The sequence below is a fragment of the Polyergus mexicanus genome, unplaced genomic scaffold (genome assembly GCF_030449975.1).
Source record: "Polyergus mexicanus isolate NDT 795.1 unplaced genomic scaffold, iyPolMexi1.0 SCAF_11, whole genome shotgun sequence".
Classification (NCBI taxonomy): Eukaryota; Metazoa; Arthropoda; class Insecta; order Hymenoptera; family Formicidae; genus Polyergus; species Polyergus mexicanus.
Window position 1 is genome coordinate 146,262 of NW_027223331.1, and position 25,428 is coordinate 171,689.

General features: G+C 37.8%; 2 protein-coding genes across 2 annotated transcripts; one reads left to right on the forward strand and one right to left on the reverse strand.

Moving 5' to 3' along the window:
• Window positions 1–1,147: 1,147 nt before the first annotated feature.
• On the forward strand, window positions 1,148–18,958 carry Rap1 (RAS oncogene family member Rap1). Its single transcript, XM_070304558.1, has 4 exons — window positions 1,148–2,102; window positions 17,641–17,918; window positions 18,178–18,459; window positions 18,669–18,958. Exons 2-4 carry the CDS (start codon window positions 17,736–17,738, stop codon window positions 18,756–18,758), a joined length of 555 nt encoding a protein of 184 aa, XP_070160659.1. The 5' UTR covers window positions 1,148–2,102; window positions 17,641–17,735; the 3' UTR covers window positions 18,759–18,958.
• Window positions 18,148–25,428, reverse strand: LOC138937893 (carboxylesterase 5A). Its single transcript, XM_070304556.1, has 5 exons — window positions 25,094–25,428; window positions 24,298–24,571; window positions 22,202–22,311; window positions 21,135–21,636; window positions 18,148–20,913 (listed from the first exon to the last, which is right to left on the reverse strand). Exons 1-5 carry the CDS (start codon window positions 25,250–25,252, stop codon window positions 20,081–20,083), a joined length of 1,878 nt encoding a protein of 625 aa, XP_070160657.1. The 5' UTR covers window positions 25,253–25,428; the 3' UTR covers window positions 18,148–20,080.

The window sequence follows — 25,428 nt, forward strand, 5'->3', positions numbered from 1 at the left end:
AATTTGACCAATCAAGAGAAAGAAATTTTAATTCCTTTTGTTCCGATTAGTCAAATTTCAATCTTTAATCTTCAATTTTCAATGCGTAGTCTAATACGGGCTTTAATCGTATGACAATTAAGCTTTGAAAGCTTTCGAGCAACAAAAACATAGGTAGACACAATATCTCTCTGTCTCTGTCTCTGTCTCTCTTTCTCTTTCTCTCTGTCTCTCACGCAATTCACGAGGCTACAAAGAATAAAGAATTATTAAAGTCTCGAAAATTTTTCTATTTGATAGCAATTGTGTGTTATTGTGTATTTCTTGCTGGAAAGCTCTCTTTGTCGAACGTACCTACTGGCTATCGAATAGAAAATTTCTAGGAATGGCGACCAATCAGAATGGCTTGTCCATATATAACGTGTAAAATATGGGCTGAGCGTTATTGCGATAGACAAACGCGCGCTCGCTGTAGAAAGAGAGATACTACGTGGGAAGCCTATGTTTGTCTCTTTTCCTAACACCTCATTGGTGATTTTATTCCCCTCCATGTAGAAAATCACCAATGAAGCTACAGTTTTAGTATTTTACTAGAGATCCTCTAATTAGAACACATTTCAAAACACAGTTTATAATTGGTTCGTAATTTTTTGTGACACGAGCTTTAGGGCCAATTTCACCAAGTTCGGTTAGATGAACCGACGGTTAAAATTAGCAGGGTGGCCAACAGAAAATAGAGGCGAAGGAGAGAACCAAGCATTCATATCATTTCATTTGGAAATTGCCTGCTAATTTTAACCGTCGGTTCATCTAACCGGACTTGGTGAAATTGGCCCTTCAAATCGGCCCCCAGATTCGCTAATCCGTTAAGCCCGTATCAGACTACGTATTGAAGATTGAGATTCAAGATTCAAAATTGAAATTTGACCAATCGGGATAAAGAAATGTTAGTCTTTTTTATTCCGATTAGTCAAATCTTTAATCCTCAATCTTCAATTTTTAATGCGTAGTCCGATACGGGCTTTAGTGATTTCCGGTAGATGCGACGGTAAAACAGAGCCGCCACCTACGCATCTTGGCGACAAGCAACAACTAGTCGACGGCAGCGACGCGCTGCGTGCTCGATGATAGAGGGCACGGGTGCGGCGAACGGCGGGGAGACATCGCCCTAGATAACGGTAGAATCGCGCAGCGTAGTGTCTAGTGTCGCCTGTCGCGTTGTCTTTTCGCGAGAGTGCGAAGATCTCGATACGACGCGGGGGTACATTGGCGGTAACAGGAGGGAGAGAGAAGGAGAGAGGCGCGTCCGTCCGCGTAACAGGGTCGTCGTCATCTTCGTTGAGATCCTCGAGACTCGAAAGTGCGAACCGTGAACGAGTCATTCGGCTACGATCGATCGGCAGCCCGCAATAAGCGAGATATCGGTGCGAGCTACGTCGGGGCGAAACGAGACTCCGAGTATCCGGTATCGGGCATCTCGTCACTCGTCATTCACGTTTGTGGTGCGACTCGACTCGACTCGACTCGACTCGATTCGATTCGACTTTGGTCAAAGTGTTGGAAACGCAACGCGTTTCGCGCTTCTCGCTTCTCGCTCTTCGATCGTTTGGCTGGCTATGTAAAAAAATCCTTTACGGCGAAAACGAACAAGGCACAGCGAATCTCTACGCACACACGGCTCTCCCCATGAACTCGTGACAGAGTGCAACGACGAGGAAGCCGAATCGGGGCAGACAGCGTGCACAGGAGGTAGCCGCTATTAATCGACGAGAAATCTCGGTCGTCGCGACGAGAGGAAGAGACGAACGACGACGAGCAAGAGCGGCGAGCGAGAGGACAGAGCGTTGCACGCGAGACGGAGACAACGGAAGAAGAGTGAAAGGGAAGGAGAAAGAGAGAAAGATATACGGAGCGCTCGTGCATGCGTGTGTGTGTGTGCTCGCGCTTGAGAGCCATCGAGAGTCGCCTTGCGCGAGCGACAGAGAGAGAGAGAGAGAGATAGATAGATAGATAGATAGATAGATAGCACGACAAAGAGGAGGCAGAAGAATTATCGAGTGAATCCACAGGAGAGGATACTGCGTTCCGCGAGCGAAGCGTGGGGTATTCAGGAGGCGCAAGAGGTAAGGACCGACTTGTGCGGCTTCTAAAAAAAGATTCCCTCCTCCCCTTCCTTTTGCGTTCTCTCTCGTGAGAAGGCGCCGTGCATCGCCGTGCATCGCCGAACCGACCGACCGACCGACCGACTGACCGGAAATCGTTGACGACGTCGACAACGGCGGTGGCAGCGGTGCCGCGGTGACCGTTCGTCGCCCGTTCTCGCGAGGATCGAAATCGAGATAGGATTGCGATCGGATAGTCTTTCCTTTCCTGCCGCGCACGTGTCGCAGACACGCTGGACTCTACGGTCCATTCGCGGATCGGTAAGCGGATTCCCCGTTATCGTGCTTTGAATAGAGATCGTTTTAGCGCGTTTACAGGAGGACACCGAAATCCGCGCTCGAGGCTCGAGCTCGCCGGAATTACGCGACTGCCCGTTCTCACACACGCGGTACAATACACATATACGGGCGTTTCTTCCTCTCATTATCCTCCGTTCTCGCGATTTTTCCCAACGAGTCGGTGAGCGAAAAAACGAACGACCGGCTTCCTCCTTCTCCCCGTTCCATACCGGGCAACCAAGCGTTTCCTCTTACGGTCACGGCCCACCCGAGCCCGAGCTGAGCTCGTGGTACTCGACGATAGCCAAGTTTCGCGTCAACATCGTTTACGCGGAACTCGATGCTCCTATATACGAGCTGTTCCCGTAAACATTACGCAGAATTAACCGCGATACCAAAATTCATTTCCCTCCCCTCCCCCCCCCCCCCCAAAAAAAAAGACGGAGAAATTGGTTATTTTATAGTTATTTTATGTAGAAACATTTTCGAAAATTGCATATGACTAATGCAGGGAAAATATATATTGCTCGAACGAAGATGGTTTAAACATAGGCGTGTTCTTTTCGAGCTTAATGCTTCTCGATGCTGCCTCAGCATTCGCTGTTTGTAAAATAAAATGGACGAATATACTCGGGTTTTATGAGAGAAAATATTTTTAATTGAATATAATTAATTTAATCTTGGTCTTTTGTCTATTTTTTTTTTTTTTTTTATTAAATTTTATATTTACCCTTTTCTATAATAGAAAAGAAAATACAAATACAAGTAATTTGTTGGTCGATCTAAGATTTGCCTATTAATTAAGATACTGAGATTTTCAAAGTAATATCTGCTGCGGGGTATATCGCTTGAAGCTTCAAGTTACGATCTTTTAAATCAGAGCGTTGACATGAATCTTGTTAGTCCGTAATGCGGCGACGGGAGAAAAGAATAAGAGATTAATCGTTTTAAAAGTATCGAGGGGAATACGGGAGACGGAGAACTAAACACGAGGGAAACTCGATCCATGGTTCTCTTCGCCATTCTTGTTGCGTCTGACCACAAAATTATCTTGAAATATAAAAATACAACGGATACGACTGTGAAAATAGCGACTTGAAATTTTCTTTTTTGAATTCCAAATTTTGATTCTAATTTTATCTAGTTTAATTTTTAATTTTACTCGCGCACACAAGCGCACTCGAGGGAAATATTTCTATCGATTTCGCAAGGAAAAAACTGGAAGAATAACATATAAAAATATTGCCCTGAAGACACACGTACAGATGAATGTTGAAAAAAGACGGCGTTTCTGATCATCTTTAATTTATTCGTATTTATAGCAATTTATTGTTTGATGAAAAAAAAAAGCAATCCTCTTACTGATATGTATGTGATCACACACACACAGAGTGTCCACTCAACTAGACGGAGTTGTATCTCTAAAATGTACAATAATTAGAGATACAAAGTTAAACGATACAGTTATAAAGTTCAATTGTTTTTTTTTTTTTTCCCCAATGGATTTCCATACATTTGGGTATATTAATTGAAAAATGCAGTTCTTTTTTTCCTCTACACAAAACTACTATTAGAAAGAAGGAAAGAAAGAGAAAGGGAGAGCTATGCTTACAAATTGTTAATTTAGAAATTATTTTAACTTGTAAATTTGTAAAGTAACATTTGGCTCTGTTGGCGGATTAATTTACTCTTTTATTTTTATCTGCATATTTCTATTTATGCTTAAAAGTAAAAGTAGTATTATGTTTATAAACATTGATCTAATATCTTGAAATAGAGGTATAGAATATTTTGCGTTTAGTATAATAATTAATCGATATTAAACTTAATCGAGTTTTATAGTATAGTTAATAATATGAAGAAAAGGCGAGAACAGACATATCTAAACAAAAATTATTAATTTGATTTTATATCGAACTTTTTCGACATTTATTGTGTTACAGGAAATGTTTGAATGGTTCGTTACAACACACTATATGTATTTCCTTACTCTAATTTTTTAGTACGTCTTTAATTTGTGTTTTTCTATTATTTTGGATATTTCTAATATTATATCTATCTTTTTTTGCACACTTTGAGTTAGAATAACTTGTAAACCAACAATTTTTAAGCATAACTCTCTCTCGTTTCTCAATAGCTTGTGTAGAGAAAGAAAAATTGCATCGATTAGTACATCTAAAAGTATGGGATTCTATTAAAAAAAAAGTGAAATTTGAAATCGAACTTTGCAGCGGTATCCATACACAAAGGTGCATAAGAGTAACGTAGAAATGTAGAGCGTTTAAAATCGTTTACTTTTGTCTTATAATATTTCTTTGTATCTCTAATCGTTTAAAAATACAGCTCCGCCTAGTTGTGTGGGACGCCCGCGTACCCAACATACTCATCAAATTTTAAAATGAAAATTTCTTTAGATAAAACAAAAATTAAACTTTGGATAAGATAAGAAAAATAAATTTTTTGATCGCTCTTTTGGTAGCTCTATTGCCACACCCGCCGTTGTGTATATTTTTATATCATTTCAAGACAATATTTTTGCGGTCGATCCCTGTTGGACTCTCAACAAATATCACAAACCATCGTGTAGAACCGTGGTGTTTTTAATGCGCAGTCGACTCACGTGAGTCACCGCGATGCAGGAAATGACTCGAGAAGAAAGATGGCAAGAATGTTACTTACTCGATATAATGCTGATCGAGTATATTCCTACAATGAGAGAGAGAGAGAGAGATTTCATTGGCACAGCTGTAAGCTGTAAGATATAAATCTATCTTAAAACACACGGCGTAACAATTAATTTCTCCTATATGAATATACATTTAAAAGTTTACGACGAGAAAACGAAATAAATGCTCGATTCGAAATTTTAAAACGATACGCTCTTCAAATATATACCATAATGCCTTGTAAAATCTGTTTTATAATTCATAAGTGCACTCACCGATTTTACTTATTTTTTTTACTTCTGTGAAAGCATCGTGACTTGGTAGATTATAAATGATATTAACATGAACATTGGATATATAGGCGTGGCATGGGATTAATTTACGACGCAATCGTAAGTGTTCTTAAAAGAAATTCTATATGTGTATATATATATACCGTCATTATGCAGTAAAAGTTATTTAACGTTTGAATATCTGAAAATATCTGTACATTTTAAAGATACGCGAAAGTTTTTAACGACAAAAGCTATAGGAAATATAAACGTAAATCATACGATGATAATAATTTTGGACCGGCATTGAACGTTATATTAATTGAACGAATGTCGATGCTAGAATGTCATAATGCTGGAGAGAGACCAGATACATAGTTGCATACGATATCATCGCGTATCGCGTAGTAAAAATGATAAATTTGAGGGCATTATTTAAACGATAACTTGGCAACAGAGCATGTTCATCCTTGAAAGCTTGCAAGGAATTTTGGCCGTTTGCATTGTTTGATCGATGCTTGAACGAATGATTATAAAGATTGATGCCACGCTTGCGCGATTTCGCGTCTCTGTAATAAAGAAAAAAACCTATATAAGCATATGTTCTTTTTTTATAATATTATTCTCATTTTATTCAATGATACATTGCCGTCCGGCAGAGAAGCTTATTTATTATTAATATATTAATACAAATCTCTCCATCGAATGATCTAGTATCTAGTTAAATCTTTAAATTTTTGCCAACAGATATATTTAGATAGATATAATGAATAAAATAATATAATAGATCGTCCCGATTTATAACTATATCTGAGTGAAACGTACAATACTTGGAGGTGTTTTTTTTTTTTTTTTTTTTTTATATATTATTATTAGGGATATATTTTTTTTAAATTTTCCTATGAAAAGTTAAGTTTTCCTTTTTTATTTTGTTCTCTTACAAAATCCCCCTTCGATCGACTCAAGGTTTCCAGCTGCGTCTCATTCTGATTCCGCATCCGCTTGTTTCACACTCTTACGCTCGTCATTTCCGCTAATCTTCTGGAAACTCGTTAGATCTATTCAATTTACTGTAATCGTTCGTTCGTGACAATTTGATTTTCGTCAAGCGAGATTTTACACGTGAACTGATATATTGGATCGTCCGGGATTAACGCAGTCGTGAATGTGTGGATTACGCGAAAAAATTTCTTCTCTATGTAAGCGAGTGTGTGTGATTTTAGGCGTATTTTAAAAATTATAAAATTATCTAGAAATTTTTTATAACTCATCTTCTCTTTTTCCCCCTTTCCTTCCTGCCGTCTGTATAAAAATTACACATCTGGTATTGTTCGCCGCGGGGTAACCGTTTCATTATAAATCTTCCCATTGATAAACATGAAACCACAAGCAACTGCGGGCAAACTACGTTATATTCGCGGCTGCAAACGATCGCGCTTGTTAAACACGTTATACGCGGAGTGACTCAACTGTGAGAATGATACTCCATTCGACTTTGAACTCGATAATGCCGTCGACTTACGTCTCTCGTCTTCGAAATAACAATGTGACTCTCGCATCGTAAATATGATGTTCCCGCACGATACTGACGACAAGTTATTTTTGTATATTTGGTAAAATTTTGTACGCGTATACTTATTATTAAAAACTCATTCGGAAAGATTATTTGGTATTTTGAATTACCGCGCCAATTCTGTTAAAAGCGAATTTTTCAATAAAAATTTCGACAAAGCATCGAGTAATTTAATGAAAGCAATATTAATTTCTCTCTATTAATAATGTAATGATTATATCTAGTCAATCGAAAAGATGATGCACGTCGGTAAAATGGAAATGCTAAAAAGATGTGACGTTCATTATTTTTACGAAACGTAGAACGCGGATGTTTTACTGTATAAAGCTTAATTAGGGTCTCTTCAAGAGTGTCGTTACACGCCATAAGGTTCACGAACCCCATGACTCATTGCGTGACACGATGTGGATTATGGAAACTTGTTTTTTATCGATGAGGCATCACGATGCTTTACATTTTACATTCTTCTTTTTCGGCACTTGTACATTTTTGCAATAAACCTTCAATCAGATCTTTGTATGAAATTTTATACAGGCTAGAAAAATTAATAAAAATAAAATTCTGTATATATTTTAAAATAAAAACAAAATTTTAAAATAGGAAGAAAATATTTATTATAATAAAATCATAATTAGCATTAGAAATCGATCAAATTAGTTTTAACCGCCAAGTATTATATTTTTATCTACAAGAAGCTTACGTTCTTATAAATTTTTTATCTGTTTATATTAATAATGTAAGTTGTGAAAGCGAGGTAAAAATTTTAATTTGGAATTTTTCTTCTCAATTGGAAAACAATTATTTTCTTTCATGTATAAGACGCGAAATTATTTTATTAAATCATCTCTCCCGGGATCATTTTAGCCTTAATGTACACGTTTAAGCGTATTTTCATATTATACTCTATTATGGCGATGCATAATACGTGCCCTATACATATACGAGATGAAGCTCGGCCTTAGGAAAGCGAGGCATTTCCTGCATTTGCCTTGCGTGGGATTATATATGCTATCCTACTAGTCTAATTAACATATGAATTCTTTAGATGCAGAATCAACGCGCAAATTTTCTTTGCAGAGAAGAGATTAATATTCTTACCGAGATTACTTTTCTTGCACAATTATAATTTTAAGCTCGTGAAGTTTAACTTGAAATAGAAATGGACTATTAGATAGATTATTTAAGATTTGCTAATTGAGGAGAGGCATTATTTAAGTAAGAATTATTACGAAAAATTTGTGAAAACTTTGATGTATATATATATATATCACTTTGTTCGTATAACATTGTACATATGTACATATGTACAAAATAAATATACATTTTTTGATATACAGCATTATCGCGACAAGACTACAAAGCGCGAGACTCGATTGATTCTCGCTTGTTAAATAAGTCGCAGATTTGTTGAAAATAAAAGTGCTCGTGTGTTAATTAACGCGATCAAGTTGTACAACGAAATTTCAAAAATAATTAGCCGTATTATTCGAGTACGCTTTCGTGCGCCGCGTTGTCGTACGCAGCATTAACGATAATAATCACGTTTATATTTATTTTCATTCTACAATGATATACGCACCGCATAATAACGCGTACAATTGGGCCGTAAAAGAGAGGCGCGAGGGCGATGGTACGGTATTATAAAATTCCGACATTGATTGAAATTTATTGGAATATCGCTGGCGAATATCGCGGGCGAGCTTGGTCGATTTTATCGACAAACTTGCAAATCTCGAATTAACGTTGAATTAATTTGTGACACGTGCGCGTGATATAATTAATACTGATGTTCATTTGGTACAGACGCGACATAGACCTTGTATCGGTCGCAAACACAGCAATGTTACATGCGGTTAAATGGCAACTAACGCATTTGACACATTGGACCATCTATTAGCTGCTAGTACAGTGTCTGGTATGTGATGGAAATCTGTATCGTATGTCTTTCACGTGAACGTGCAGAATTCTCTTTTCAGGTCTCTCATTTGGAAAAAAAATGTCTCGATAGGATTCTCTGAAATATTTTGAAATAACACACCGAATGACGTATCGTCCGAGTGAAAGTAAACTGAAAAAGATATTTAGGGCGATAATAATATAATTTTTTTCCTCAAGAAAACATTGAAAAATATATTTTCGATTTTAATTTGGGAATATTAATTTTGATTCTAATTTTAATCAATCGTAAAATTCTAATTAAAATCATATTTAGGATGAATTTATAAGTGAGCTAATACTACTATTGGATCAAATGAAATTCAATTTTTTTAACCTTTTGTTTGGAAAACTCAGACACTCGGCCAATAAAAGAAAGAAAGATATATATATATATATATATATATATATATATACAGTTGAAAAAGATCAATGATATCTTTCACCTTTGCCCTCTCGGGATTTACGCTATTTTTAACGGGGAACAAAGATGCTGCCTGTGTTCCAGATTCTTGATTTATCGAACGCAGCTAAACAACGAAAGTATTATATGTCTTGATCGATGTTGACAATTAGCACGATACGCATTACGCGCGATCATTGCGCTGCTGCGACTCTGTGCGATAATGTGCGATCTTCAACACGGTATATTGAACACTGCATTGTCCGTGTGTCGTAGTTTGGTCGCAAGCAGTTTACTATTGCACGCAATTCGCGCCGCGTCAACGACAAAAATAAAACTCAGTTATTCTCGCGACAGCGTTCCATGCGAACGCTGTCGCTTAACCTGCCGTTACGCAACTGCACCCTACACACGCGCAATTTGCTCCCTGTTAATCAAACGCGATATACTTTCGTTCAAGATTAACCCTCGCGCTGCTCGTTAGAAAAATCATTTTGCTCGTTTAAGCGCAGAGATGTGAGCGAGCGAGAAATTGGGAATTATACGCCTAACGAATAAAATCCTTTATTAATTAATTATTTGTTTAATCAAAATATTTAATTATCAAAATATTTAATTATTAGTTTAATCAAATTATTTATCGAATTGATTTTTTTTGTATACTTGGAACTGGACGAGAGAGCTACGCTAATAAGCTAATCATTGACAATATAATATTAATATTACCGTATAATGGAAATAAATCGTGTCGTGCATGGAAAAAATATATGTGTATGTGCGTACATATATGTGTGTGCGCGAACACAATATTGTTATATGTAACTTTTAAAACACAGGGGATAGAGTAACAACGCGATCGATTTAAGCAGATATTATATAAACTACATAATGGATGTTATATAAACGTAATATTTTATATATTTTCTCCCCCCCCCCCCCGTTTTTTTGTGTGGAGAACTATCGCAAAAAGTTTGTAGTCGCACGGACTTTATTGATTACTTTATACCCCGCGATGAAATATAGATAGTTTTTCACGATAAAAACTAACACAAAACACATACAAGGACTTATTTTATCATTCAACAAAAGTATCTAAATACGTATAAAAAATTATATAGATTGTGTCGTCTTTACCAGCGATTGAAGTTTCTTTTATCGATACATTTCGATAGTTTGGCAATCGTTACAAATTTTGCGTCATCGCTCCATTAAAATATTATGAATTAAAACAATATTAAGAAGAAACTTTTGCGAAGCTTGACGGGACTTTCGCAACTTTTGCAAGACTTACGTTAGCAATGGTGTCAGCTTCTCGTGGAGAACGCGATTAATTATTTAAATTGTTTCCTATATTAACTCTATCGTTCTACTTGTATCCTTTATACATTAAAGTTTTTTTTTTCTCCCAAATAAATGTCTACATACACTTCAGTATAATTTTAATTCTATATTTTTTATATCATATAAATAAACATATCTAGAAATGAGGAATTAACAAAGCGGAGAACGTAAAAGAGTAAGAAATTATATTTTATAGTTATATTTCAAGAATAAAAATGAGTCAAAATTCAAATGTATTTAAACTGATTTGCGAATAAAACAAGTATAGAGTTAAAAAGACCGGGAAGAAATATACGTTAGGAATAGCATTGATTGTTTTCAATTTTCGGAAATTTTAATTTGGCGATGCTATCGATCGTCGAATGCGTGTAGTTTATTTATTTATTAGTAATTTTTTCCCGTTGCGGCTTAGGGATGGCTTCCGGTTTTATATCTTCTTATTTCCTACATCTTACTTTCTTGCATTAAAACTCTAACGCACATATAATTTATTTATTACTACATAAATTTACATCATCTTTTAAAAACTTTAACATTCAAACATAAGTCATAAAACCTAACAACACACAATATAAAATAATATAAAAGTTTGTAAGCACTTGTAAGCATATATGGAATGCGTGTACGTAATATACGGTCGATTAATCAAACAATCGATTATGTTATAGCAATACCGTATTTCGATAAGCACATACAAAACCATTCGCATAGTGAAAATTCTATAAATGTTCGATTCGCATACCAATGTGATGAACTACTCGATTAACATATCCGTATTTATCTGATGGAATTTTTGTTAATGTTCACAAACGAGCAGGAATTAGCAGCGCAGAGAAGAAAGAAATTCAATTAGGATGTATAGTCTTACCGCGAAAAGATTGGGAAAAACGGGATAAAAGTTTACGATTTTCTATCGAGAAAAAGAAAGTTCATTTTCATTAAATTTAATTTGAATAGAAAATTATGTGAAGAAAAATATTTCTCAAGAGTGTTGTATAGATTAGGGGGAAAAAAAAAACGAACATTTCTAAAATATTTTATTGTACATATATAATAATTTATCTTTAAATATTTATTATAAATTTATTATATTTTTATTATTTCGAGGCAGAATCTTAGGATTCTCTCGATTCAAATTCTGCCAAGTAGAATGCGAGATATGAATGACGTGTGATTTCACTTACACGTGGATGACGCGTTGAAGAAACTTTAATTGGCACGAGCGAATAATTGGGTCATACCGCATCGCGGCCGCACGATAGACGACAGCGGCCGATTTATAACGGGGGGAGGGGGGGGGGGAGTCGGAAACTGCCTAGAACCGGAAACCGAATTCAGATTGCCCAGGATACGGAAGCCCCGGGATGCCTGCGAAGAGAAACGCGTGATACATGCGTGTGCACCGCGATAGATAATCGAACGCGGCTCTCTCTCTCGCTCTCTCGCTCGCTCGCTTGCTTGATACACGCGTGTATACGGTGGACCGATAGATAATGGAGACTGCGAAGCTAGATAAAACTTACAAGTAACGTAGTATCACGTAGTTACACGCATTAAATGGATATTTCAGAGGTGAGACGGATTTTGCGATATAAACGCCTATAAATGAAAAAATGATCTTCTATATTTAGGAATACGTTTGCGTATCGAAGAATCGAAAGATATTCAACGGAAGAATCGTTTTGGAAAATATTTTTCGCAATTTTTATGTATACGCCGCTATAAAAGTTGATCCGCTCAATGCCGTAATATAATAATTTCAAGTCGATGTTATTTTATCGGAATAATATGAGAAAAGATTGATGTAAAATCATGGTAATTTTAAAATAAAAAGGCGTACAAAATACTGGATGTATTCGGTAAGGAAATTTCCACTTTTCAGATGTCAAGATTCTGTGCGACAGTAGATTTGGCGTGGCGTCTTTAAATATCGCTTCCAGAAATGCGAAAATGAATGATTTGCTCTTTCTTTCTCATATCGTCAGTTTATTTGCAATCATAGTCGAGGCGATGATACGACATGTCTTTTTTTACATATATATATATATATATATATAAAAAGGTGCTTACCCTTCCAACTTCTCGCGCACGAAGGACTTTCCCCTTCGAGGAAATCATAGATCGTGTCAGGTTCGAGAGGGGAACGGACCCCTTTGTCGTTTTATGTAAGATACGGGACGAGTATAAATAGAAGAAAGTTGCGAATTCTCTTTTATTCGTATGAACATCAGCGTCCTCGATAAGGGCGTATATTTACTTTGAAGCTCACTTTGATTATTAAAACTCATCCGATTCGTCAATCCTGTATTTTCCCAAGAATTTCTCGCGCATATTTTAAATCGATATCTTTTTCGACGACTCACCGCGCGTTTAAATTCATTATCTCTGCAATAACGAAATTAAATCATTCATCGATAGTTACTTGTTAATAGAGCTCGTCTAACGGCAATTGCTTCTCATATCGGTTGGTCGGTCGGTCGGTCGGTCGGTTCGAATATACCTGTCAAATTGTCAATTGTTTCATCTCGTTGTAGGTTTCTGGAGCGAGGATAGTCGAGCCCACGCTATCCTCAGGAATTACGCATTTAATCACGTGTGACGTAACACATTGATAATACGCGTTCTGCTATGCTTTCATTTCGATACGCGTGTCCTAAGCTGACTCCGCTGACTCGCATCTGCTGACAATCACATTGCAAGCCTAGACCACCGAGACAACGAAGATTGACCGCGTTTCGCACCGATACTTCCAAAGCTTTTTTCGTCGTCTTTGACGCGTTCTCTTTTTCCCGCGATCAATCAATCTTTGGTCGTGCAACGGAGAATATCGATATCGGCGGCCACGGTCCTTGGCGTTGAAAGTAAGCGAACCGGGGGGGAAAATACGACGATGGGGGGGGGGGGGTTGCGACTTCCACAGAAGACCGAGGGAAGAGAGGAAAAGTAGTTTAAAACAAAAAAAAAAGTGATTTCCATAAATATATGTACGTTAGCCATACTATAATTATTACAAATCATTACATTTGACTGCGTTAATAGAGTAAGTTTATAATTATAATTTTTGTAAAGTCTGCACACACCTTATTTAAATATAGACGCATATAGGCGTAAATATGTGTTGCAAATATATAAATACCAACTTGAAAATATTTTGTCAAGTTATAAGGTAAATTTTACAAATAAATATGATGCTTTAGATATGACTTTGAGGATTAAATTACAAACTTATTCTTTCTGTGAATCCATCGTGCGCGAGGGATTTTTTTTTTCCCCCCTTTTCTTTTTAATGTGGCGACAAAATCGCGCGTGATTAGATTCGTCTATATTCCATCTTGTAAATAAGACGCGCGTGTTCGTGTGCGTAAAAGCATGAACATCCGCACACATCGATGACAATGCTTCGCCTTCGAGGAGTAAAGACCCGGTTGGGAAGTGACTCGACGTCGGTAGAGGTGACCGAGTGCAATCAAGTGTATCGGCAATCGCTGGAGCAGATAACGTATTTACAGGTCAAAGTGATTGGCGGCACGTCGATATATGTGATGGATATATGTGATGAATATATGTATGTGTGCGCGAACGGCACATTCGCCGTATAAAATACACAGACAGACGAGAGAAACGGTCCTTGAACGCGCGTCCGAGATACAATGCATGTGCCTCCCATCTTTCGTCGATGTGTAGGTGTATCGGTTGTACAAGCGTGTATATACAATATATATATATATATATATATATGTTGCATCAAAGCTACGTGCTTTGCGACTAGTTTTCGAATTGATATACGATCTAGGGCTGCGGCATTTAGCCAACTGCTTGCGCAAAGCTGCCTGATAGGGAATCTCGTAAATTGCAAATCATACGCGCGAGATTGAATCGATTCCGTTTCATCTCGATGGAGACGCGAGGGAGGCGATGGAATTGTGGTTAAAGTTAAGAGATGAATCGGTGATAAAATTCATGCAGCTAGGGATATCAATAAAATTGAAATGCTTGCTTTGACACAAATCTTAAGTTTCGAGTTGATATTTTTTAACAATAAAGATTATGTAGGATTATAGAGATTATTTGTACGATTACCGAATATATATATATATATACTTTTGACAATATGAAAATAAGTTCTAAGATCAAAGATGAAATTTTATTCTCTGAAAAATTGAGAAAATTTGAAAAAACTTGATAACATTAATATTAATAAGGCGATTCTTCACACGCGCGTATGAAATGTGAAAAGTATTCTAACAATAGAGATAATTGAATAAAACTTCACTCTCGCGAGCTGTACATTTTCTGCCAGCAGAAACAAGAGCGAGAAACTTTGCAAGGAACCTCGCTTTCTAGTCCGAGTACGCGTTTAGTGGCTTTAATTGGCAGTCGACATCTTGGCAATAATACGCTTAATTAAAGTCAAAGACGAAGGTTGACCAAAGTTCACTCGACCAGCTCGATCTCGCGCGAGATCGATGTCGAAGAATCTCGCATGGATTCCAAAGCATCGAGAAAAATAACAATCAGATGCTCGATGAATATACGTGACAAACGGTTAAATCATCATTTGACATTTCCTCGGTATCATTTAATATACGAGAATATACAAAACGACAAAATTTCATCCAAGTTAGAAATTCAGAATCGAGCCATAAATTGATTGATTTTCAAATTCAATTTTCTCTATTACAAACAGGACTAGAATTAAGGACTCGCCGCGCGCAAATAAACATAGAAATCATTTTCATACATCTCATATATCTCATTCAGATTTAAACTCGTCGAATTTTATATCGGTTTTATCCGCGAGTTCTAAATTCTCGCTTTTATATTATACATCGCGTGGCAATTTAGGTATCCTTGACAAATTACGCTGCCATTTCCATCGAGAAATATGAAAGCGAGAAACGAATGATTTTCTTCTCATCGCGAAAAAGAGACATACGAGAGGTCGATCGCCAGTTCGCGATTTCTATCATCGAGCTTTAAATCTTGGACAAAAGGCGTGGAGATTTATGGAACCGCGCTATCCTATGGCAAAGTCTAATAACTAGGTCAGGGGTGCTTTCGCTTTCTCTCTCTCTCTCTCTCTTTTTCTCTGTGTGTGTGACACGCGCGCGCTTGCGGCTTTGTGTATAACACTTTTTTGAACCAGAGATATTTTGGTGCAACGCCAAAAGTTCGATCCGCTTATTGTTAGTGCTTCTCCACACTACCTGGTGATCGGTCTTTCTTTCGAACCTCAACTTGTTGCCCGTGTGTGCTCGTACGACCCAATTAATTCACGATGCACTTAATTACACCACATACAGTATAATGTATTGTAATGAAATTGCGAACTGTAACGTACGTTATAACGAAGCTGCGAACGCGATGCGTGTCTCTCTTTGTGGAATCTTGCGTTACAATTTCACGGAATATTACAATCAGGATCGACTTAATCATTAGATTGTTTTTATAAGCAGATCGTTTAGAAGAAAAGAATTTAGAAGAACGACAAGGTAAGCGTGAAAAAAATTAGGAAAATTAAACACGATTAGAGTATTTTCTACGGAAAGTAGAAATCATAAAAAAAAGCTTGAAAGGTATCTTCTTTAGAAAGATATACACTTGTAAAAGAGAATAAAGTTATTTCCTTTTCGTGTATGAGTCTTCTGTTTTCTTTCGCTTTACTCAGTTCATGTACATTTTTCTTAAAATGTCAAAATCATCGTATCTTATTTCGTAAAGTTGGAAAAAAAGGAAGCGAAGGAAAGATTGGAAAATATCGAGAAATTTTGGAATTTTATTTATACAACAATCGCGAAGAAATTTTCCAAATTTATTTTCTAAATTTCAAGTCTAATGTTGTATATACATATAGTTCACAGTAACAAAGATAAATAATGGATTAATAAATTTCCCAAATAACATTTCAGCGAAATTATTAATTCACGGTCAAGTTTATTAAAATTATACCTCGTATATATAAAATTATTCAAATTATCGTTACATGTAATTTTTTTTATTAAATATTTACGAAACGATATTATATATTTCTTACAATAATCAACAACAAAATTTTTTTTTATTTCTTTATAGACATAGAATCAAAATAAATATAAAATCTTTACATCATTCAATGCATCGAAATATTGAGCTAAAAAAATACACATTTCAAAAATTTTTCTCAGTTGTTTAAAAAAAAAAACGAAGCTAGAAATTTAAACATGATGACAAAAATCTATTATTGTTGTAATTTTTCAAATGTATTACGTATAGTTGTATAGTTACGCATACAATTATCTGTTTCTGAGGAAACTTTTAATAAAGCGTTATAACGAGTCGACAAAAGTCCGAGAGAAAATGACAGCTTTCATTATACAAATCCATTCATAAAGTAAAATCAATGACGGATTGGCGTAAAGAGTTTCACAGCCGCCGATTGGCCGTGGCACGTTGCCATGATGCTATTGCCTGCCAATTGGAATGCCGTCATGGTATTCGCGTTTTCCCTTTTGCTCTGTCTTTCTTTGCTTATAGCGTATAATGCTGCGGTGAACATCGCGCTTCGCCGAAATAACACAGCGGGAGTAGCGTGACTTTGTCGGATATAAAATGTATATATAGATTGAATCAACCTTATGCTTTGGTGAAAATCAAATAGAGAATAGAGAGAAATAAAAATTTACTAGATATATTGAAGATATATCACAGAACCTAAGAAGATATATCGAAGAACCTTTTCATTTTCTCTAATTATAAAAATGTAGCGTTTTCTTTTCTCTAAAGAAAAATCGATTCTAAATTAATAATAATAATAATAAAAAAATCTCTGAAATAAATTTCACCATAAGGTATGATACCTTATACTTGGAAATTTTTAATTATGGCTTTCGTTTCACTTTGTGTATGAAATCATCATATATCATCGTATATATGTATAAAAAGCATTGAGTCATAAAAGCTGACTCGTTCTGAAAGAGGTGTGTCATTAAAATTAACTGGTCGCGTGATGTTGATAGTCTCTCTAAATAGACATTGCATGTTATTGTTTCAGATCCGTCTCACTGAAAGCAAATCGAAGCAAAACGTGGCGGATTCGGTGACCCTTCGACTGTGACCAGGCCCACAGATAGTAGTTAGGGCAAGGAGATGCGTGAATATAAAATAGTGGTGCTGGGCAGTGGAGGTGTAGGCAAGTCCGCCCTCACTGTCCAATTCGTGCAGGAGATCTTCGTAGAGAAGTACGATCCGACCATCGAAGATAGTTACCGTAAACAAGTCGAGGTCGACGGTCAACAATGTATGTTAGAAATCTTAGACACAGCCGGCACAGTAAGTACTCTGCAACACATAATACATGCCTCTTACGTTTCTTTATTTGGAATGCAAGTTAAATTATTTGGAATCAAGTTTAGACTTTTGTTTTACACATGCAATGACTGGCGATAAGATCATCGTTTTTTTTTGTTTTTTTTTAAACACATCTTGTAACTTTCTTCTTTATTTTAATTTGTAATTCATTGTAATAATGTCAATCATTTGTAATAATATAAATTACACTCTGAGTGACCTCATTTTAATTCGCTCGCAGGAACAATTCACAGCCATGAGGGACCTTTATATGAAAAATGGGCAGGGCTTCGTATTAGTATATTCAATAACAGCACAATCGACTTTCAACGACCTGCAGGATCTCAGAGAACAAATCTTACGGGTAAAAGACACAGATGACGTACCGATGGTGCTAGTAGGCAACAAGTGCGACCTGGAAGACGAAAGGGTAGTAGGAAAGGATCAGGGTGTCAACCTTGCTCGGCAATTCAATTGTGTGTTTATGGAGACCTCTGCCAAAGCTAAAATTAATGTTCGCGATGTAAGTTGTGGTTATCGATTTGTTTATTTTTGTTTTTGTACACCATTTTATAATCTTTACTTAATATCTTCTATGACTAATGATTAATAGCTTAAGGAATTATGTACAATAATAGGAATTATGTACAATATTGAATAATCGAGTTCTAGCCGATAACTTTTGAACTTTAGCAACATTATCATCTCCCAATTATCGTCTTTCAATTTTAGATTTTCTACGACCTGGTGCGGCAAATAAATAAAAAATCACCAGAGAAAAAGATGAAGCAGAAAAAGAAATCGCTGTGCCTACTTTTATAAGGTAGATATGGCGGAGCCCATACTCTCCTACATGAAAATCCGAAGATACCAGTGGTTAAAAAAAAAAAAAAAGTTTGGAATGGTTATAAATCAAGAAAAATACTAATGACAAAAGAGGAGGAAGGAGGGGGCTGACAGAATATTAAGTATGACAGTAGAGAATGGGAGTTTAAGATATCGAAATCCAGACGGTTGTAAAATGACAGGGGAATGAGGGCATAAGGTAATGCGACGGAATGAAGAGCGAAGAGATACGGAATATAGAAAGCAACACAGCGATAAGCGAAAGAGGATATTGTATATACGTTGGTTCTGGGGTGGCTCGTGTGCACGCGTAAGCAATGGCGCACAAAGTAGGGATACGAGACCCCGCAGCATCGGTTATCATTGTAGGAGTTTTGCATGAATAAATGAAAAAAAAGAAATAATTAATTAATATTATATTTAGGAGAAAGAAAGAGAAAAGAAATGTTTGTGAATGTGCGCGTGCGCAGGTCACCAGCCCCCATGCATCGCTCGCCGCGCACCTCTCTCTCTCTTATATAATATAATAATTATACATAGATGGTACATACATGAACATGATTATTGCTATTATTATTATTATTATTATTATTAATATTAATTATTAATTATTATCGGGATCATCAAAATATTCATAAGTTATGAAACTGTTCGTTTCTCAAACAAAGTATGTTTTTCTATATCTCTCCGTATTAAGGCAAACAATAATAATAATAAAAAAAAAAAAAAAAAAAAAAAACCCAGTGAATGTTAAAAAAAGGGCTCAAGTTTCCTACTCTTGTAATGTAACCTGGATCTTATTTCATTCCGAGCCACCCCCCCCACCCTCCCCCTCTCTGTGCCCTAGGATTTTATTCGTAACCATTTTTTGACATGTCGCGTGATTAGTTTATGAAATAACTCTCTTTCTTGTTTCGTATAATCTACATCAAATAAGGTAATAAGGACGGAATAAAATAACTTTGTGATATATTCATCGTCTGTACGAGAATTGTGCGAGAAATTTATTAAATGCGCGAATAATATTATAACGTCAGCAGTTATCGCGAATAAAGAATCAATTCGCGCGAGATATTATATTTTCTACACGGAGTATAACAAGATTGTTACCGCATTTGTGCTTTCAGAAAAAGTAGAGTAAAGAGCGAGGGAGGAGGAGAGATCTCTTTACAAAATTGAAAAATTTTTCGAAAAGACGACACCGTCTTCTCTCGACGATTCTTTAGTCTATTAAAAATATATAACAACGAGCGCAACATATCTTTTTGTTTATTTAAATATTTGCTGTGTGTTTGTAGCTAAAACCAGAAGAGATGTAATGCCATCGTAGTCATCATGCCGCTGAGATATACGCTGTAAGAAAATAGTCTCCGTGCCGTGTTCGTGATGTTGCAACAGGTCGTCGCATCTTCCACGACCTGCGGATAATAATCGTTCCAGAATGCGAGCGCCTTGTAATCCACCTCGTTCGGCTCGCCCATTTCGATATTCTTGTCGATAATTAAGATCCCCGGATTGTCCTGCGTGAAGCGTTCCCACTTGACTGGTGGCCCAGTCCCGCCTGTGATGGAAGGCTCGCCAGTCTTGGCAAATGTCGCCATCATTGTCATCATTGTGTCGGACGTCTTCCTGTCATTAGGCAACCATTGCATCGTGCCGCCCATCTGAAGCGGTAAACCCCAGACGAACGGTAGTTCGAACATATGGGGCACGCCCGCCCATTCCGGTACGTCCTTTGTGACCGGTTGCGTCTTGGCACGGTAGTCGAATCGATAGACAAAAGTCGCCGCCTGTTTCGCCACCTTGCCGGCCAACAACGTCAGACCGGCCGCGAAAGTTTTTTCTGTTTGCAGATCCAAGTATCGGTCGCGAAACACCGTTGCATTTCTCGTGGATGGATATGGCTTATAGAAGAACAGCACCGCGTTCGTCACCATCTCGGGATTTGACTCGCAGGTGCTATTCTCATCCGAGATCGGTACCACCGTCGAGAAGTCGTCTACGATCATCGTTTCGAACTTTTCCGGGGATATTCCGTTCTCCAAACTCTGTCCGTTCGTGGACTCTATAAGTGCCAGAGCTTGCTCGTTCTTTGTGTAACCGACGATCAGCGGCACCGCGTTGAAGTTACCTGCATATTATCCAGCATATTATAAACATTAAAGAAAAATTGTTATATCCGAACCGCAAATATAAAGGTCAAAGAGAGACTTTACATATAAAGAATATAAAAGAAATCTAGATATTTAGAGAATACATATTTTAAAAAGGTTTAATTTCTTCGTATCTTTAAATATCGACTATCATCTTAAAACATCATCGAGTCGCTTTTGCGGTCCGCGAGTGAATTACCGCTATCCAAGATATCCGTCGGGTGTTGCGGAAGGAAAGGTTCCGTCTTGTTGTTCGTCTCGGCGTCGACGATCGGACCCCAGGTCTCGATGTCGGAGGAGTGCTTGACGATGAGATTGGCGTCGAGTCGGCGCAGGCACTCCATCAGCAAGCTGGTCGGTTGCCTGTAACACCCGAACTTGTCGGCTATGACGTCTACGACCTGAGATTCCTCTGCCGGCAAACGGACGGAACCGACAGCGTCGCCGCTCATGGCTATGGCCTTGTTGAACTTGCCCTTGCTGAGCGGACTCAATATGTGCAGGCCCACGCTTATCGCGCCGGAACTGTGGCCGTAGATGACGATGTTGTTGGGCGAGCCATTAAAGTGCTTGATGTTTCGTTTCACCCAGTCGAGGGCGGCGATTTGATCGAATATACCGTAATTGCCGGGCGCCTCGGGGTCTGTCGTCGTGAAGAATCCCAGGATGTTTAATCGATACGCCACCGTCACCACTAGCACCTGCCGACCGCAAAAGTCGTTCCCGTTTAATCGCGCGAACTTTGGATTCATTCTTTTTTGCGTGTAACGATAAATGTGTTACGATAAAATCCCTCGAGCGCGATCGTTATCGCCCGAAAGTTTCGAGATTCGCTTTCGTTTCGCGCGGGCGATTAATTTATCTCCGCGGGTTGTTTCTCGAGTTATAAAAAATGCGATACCGCATTACATATATCCCGTGTATTACGATGAAAGATCCCGATTAATAATGTATCGCGAGAGAATATCAAAGAGTGCGATTCTATTCTAGATTTAGAAATGACGGCTCGCGAGATAAAGGACAGCTCTGACCCGATTCCCTTCGATTTTCTGTCGGTTCGCGAATGTCTAGGGTTCCCGATTGATGAGTGCTCGTGAAAAATACATGTTAATCACGATATATCGTGATTAGATCGATATTAATCGCATCGCCGACCGGGTCACATTAATTTTCACAATCTACTACGTATGTACGATTTGCGCCGGAATTGCCATATTTCCGTCTGCGTTTTCGTAGATATTATTATTCATAATCGCCACATCGCACCTTCTGTTTTATAACGAATATGGAAGCGTCCCAAATCGCTGGAGTTCCGGTATTGAAGTCGCCACTGTGGAACCAAACCATCACTGGCCATCGCTCGTTTTGGCGGTTTCCTACGCACATAGATTATTCGTTAATTATCAGACCTATGAAGAATTAAATCGATAATTATTAAGCCGATGTGTGGAGGGGAAAAATTTAGATAATATTTTATTAGTTAATTCAATTCTTTTTCAATTTTATATGTAATTTTTAATTCGGTAGAGAGAAGGGAGAGTATCGAGAGAGAAAATTCACGAAAATTCATAAGCGAGTAGTCCCCGCACGTTGGGGGTTCTATTTCCAGCTAGCGACTTTGTCACGATAACGGGTACGAGATTCTCCCCTCTCCCTCTCCCCATTTGCGGTTTCCTGAACATGGTCTCGTCTCGTACTATCGTTTCACCGAACCCGTCGTTTCTTAACGGCGACCTTGGCACGTTTGCATAGGTACTTTGAGCCTTATCCGCATTACTGTCATCAAGGGATTCTCGAATATACCTCAATGTCACATTGTCGCAATGATAAGGATCGTAAGATGTAACTCCCATCGGAAAGTTTACGGATAATGATTCACGACATTGTGACGATTCGGTACTTATGTTCGCGAGAGAGCGAGAGGGAGAACTTTCGTGACCAGTTTTCTCGTATCTCGGCATCTCTCGCAAAACAGGGCCCTGGAAGATCGCGTGCCACCGCGTGCGCCAGTTATTCCGTAACTACTCTTACTGGTATATATCGATCACCCCCCCAACTCTTGGTCATCGTCGTCGTCGTCGTCGTCGTCGTCGTTGTCGTTGTCGTCGTATGTAGTTTTCGTGCCGGCGCGATTTTGCGACTCCGCGCGAGCTGTTCTTCTACTTTTTTTCCTTTAGAACGAAAGGGAGATGCCACGCCAATGGTCCGCATTCGGTTTTTCCATCCTTTTAACCTTTTGTTTATATATATGGTATGTATATATATTTGAAGTTCTTATATACATAGTTTTTATTGGTAGCTCATTAAATTTGCATTAGGGATTCTGGGGCAAGTGGAAAAATAAGATGCGCAATGCGCAAGCAACACATATAAAGAAAAATATTTCGTATTCGATCAATTGATTTAGATTTTAATGTGTTTTCATGTTTCAGATACTCACTACAGAAAGTTTCTCGAAAACTTGTAGAAAAACAATTGATCTCGTAATGTAGTTGCGTCATGTAATTAGAGAGCGCGAATTGTATTCGCGAGAGGATTATTTCAAGTTAAACATATTGTAGATTGTAACTTTATGACCTCCACCTTCATGCTTTTTTATGCGTGCGTCGTGACATGTGATAAATCTTCTCTGCACGACACTAGTCCTTGCACGATACTAATGGTTATTAATTTTCTGCTTCGGTCCACTTTTATCTGATCGCGGCGGTACTACTCTCGCAAGACCTCCTTCCCGCTATAATCATCCCCTTTCTTTCTGAACGATAGGAATCAATCTCCGAGAACTTACGGGTGAACGTTATCTCGCGTTTCGTCAGGGAACGAACTTTGCCGTTGACCGTCGTTGCGTTGCGTGTGTTACTTTACGTTCTCGAAGATTAAAAAAAAAGGTAGAGATCGTCAACAGCCAATCTTCCCGCCTTTTAGCGATTTGACATATCGAAAGAAGAGATTTCATCCTTGGGCGGAAATCACAATTGTTCGTAAATCTTTCTAACTCTTTCGTAGATAATAAATTTATGACAATAATTTAATACCGAAAATCAAATTCATATTTCGTACTTTATAATTTCCTATAATTTAATATTATTTATTCATAAGAAAAATATAAAGAAACTCGATAAGTTTTATATAAATTTAATGAAGAACACGCTCGAAAAACAAATTTTTTAATCAAGGATTATATTTTTAATAAATTACGCGATTAGTTATAAATATTAGTAAAATAAATATTATTAAAAGCGTATTTTTAGAAAATCAATGTTAAAACAATTTAGAACGACGCTTTTTTTTGGTTGCAAAATTTTATACATAACTGTCAATTAACTTTACATGGATTCTCTACATGACTTTAACGCACATACCGTCAGGAACGAAGATGTTCAAGAAGAGGCAGTCCTCGCTGAATCCCGGATCGGGTGTGTCCGATGGTAGCAATCGTTTGTAGAGTTTCTCGTGCAATTTGAGAGGACCCTTCGCCTGCTGACACGACGGCGCGAATTGCGTTGCATTTCTAACGTCGTCCCAAGAGGGAAGAGGATCCGTCACCGGCCGCGCGAAGCGAAGCTCACCTATCGGGGGTTGTGCGTAAGGGATGCCGAGGTACTGCGTTACTTTTATCGAATTGCCGATAGTTATCTAGATTTCAAAAATATATACGAAAGAATAAAATGATGCGTAATGATTAACGGTCGAGTCACAAATAAATCCAAATGAGTCCAAAATTCTTGTAAATGTGAAGAATATTTTGTATGGTGTAATTTTTTTTTTTTTTTCCTAACATCAAAATTAGGGAGAGAAAGAGTTGAGTTAGTTGACTTAGGTTACTTAATCTCTTTTTCGAATTAGTATGTGAATAGCGGATTAATAAAATTAAGATTTAAATAACGTTTAACAAATTTTAATAAACTTGATACAAAGATTTGCGTTTACCTATTTCTAGGATTATAATTCAAAAGAAACGGCGCGTATTAGTAAAATCAAAAAATATGAACGGAACACGAATGAACAGAACTGATCGTTTCTTTGTACAAGAGACGAAACTTTTGTCTAAAAATCTAAATTCCTGTCAACTTTAAATATCACCAAAGATGACAGGTCCTAGCAAAATAATGTGGGAACTTAAGCCGATGAGAACGAATGAAATGGCTAAAGTCGCACCTCTTTGCCGAGGACGGTTCCCTGGTTCGGTATCGTAACTGTCACGGTCTCGCGGTCTCGATTGAAACCCTGTCGTGCATGAGTCCTCTGGGCGCGGATGACGTGGATCCCTTGGAAAAGCAAAACCGACGCGAAAAACAACCATGTCGTGCGCCTCATCCTGGAGGACTGACTGATCCGCCACGCTACGGAAACGTTCCTCGAACCGCCTCCGTTTCACGGGGGTTGCTTCGCGTGACTCCCTGTGTTTCACCTTACCTTCCACAGCCTACCGCCCACCACCCGTACTTAGGCAGGTTGATTTTCTTGGTTCGCGGTCGACACCGTTGGCCGTA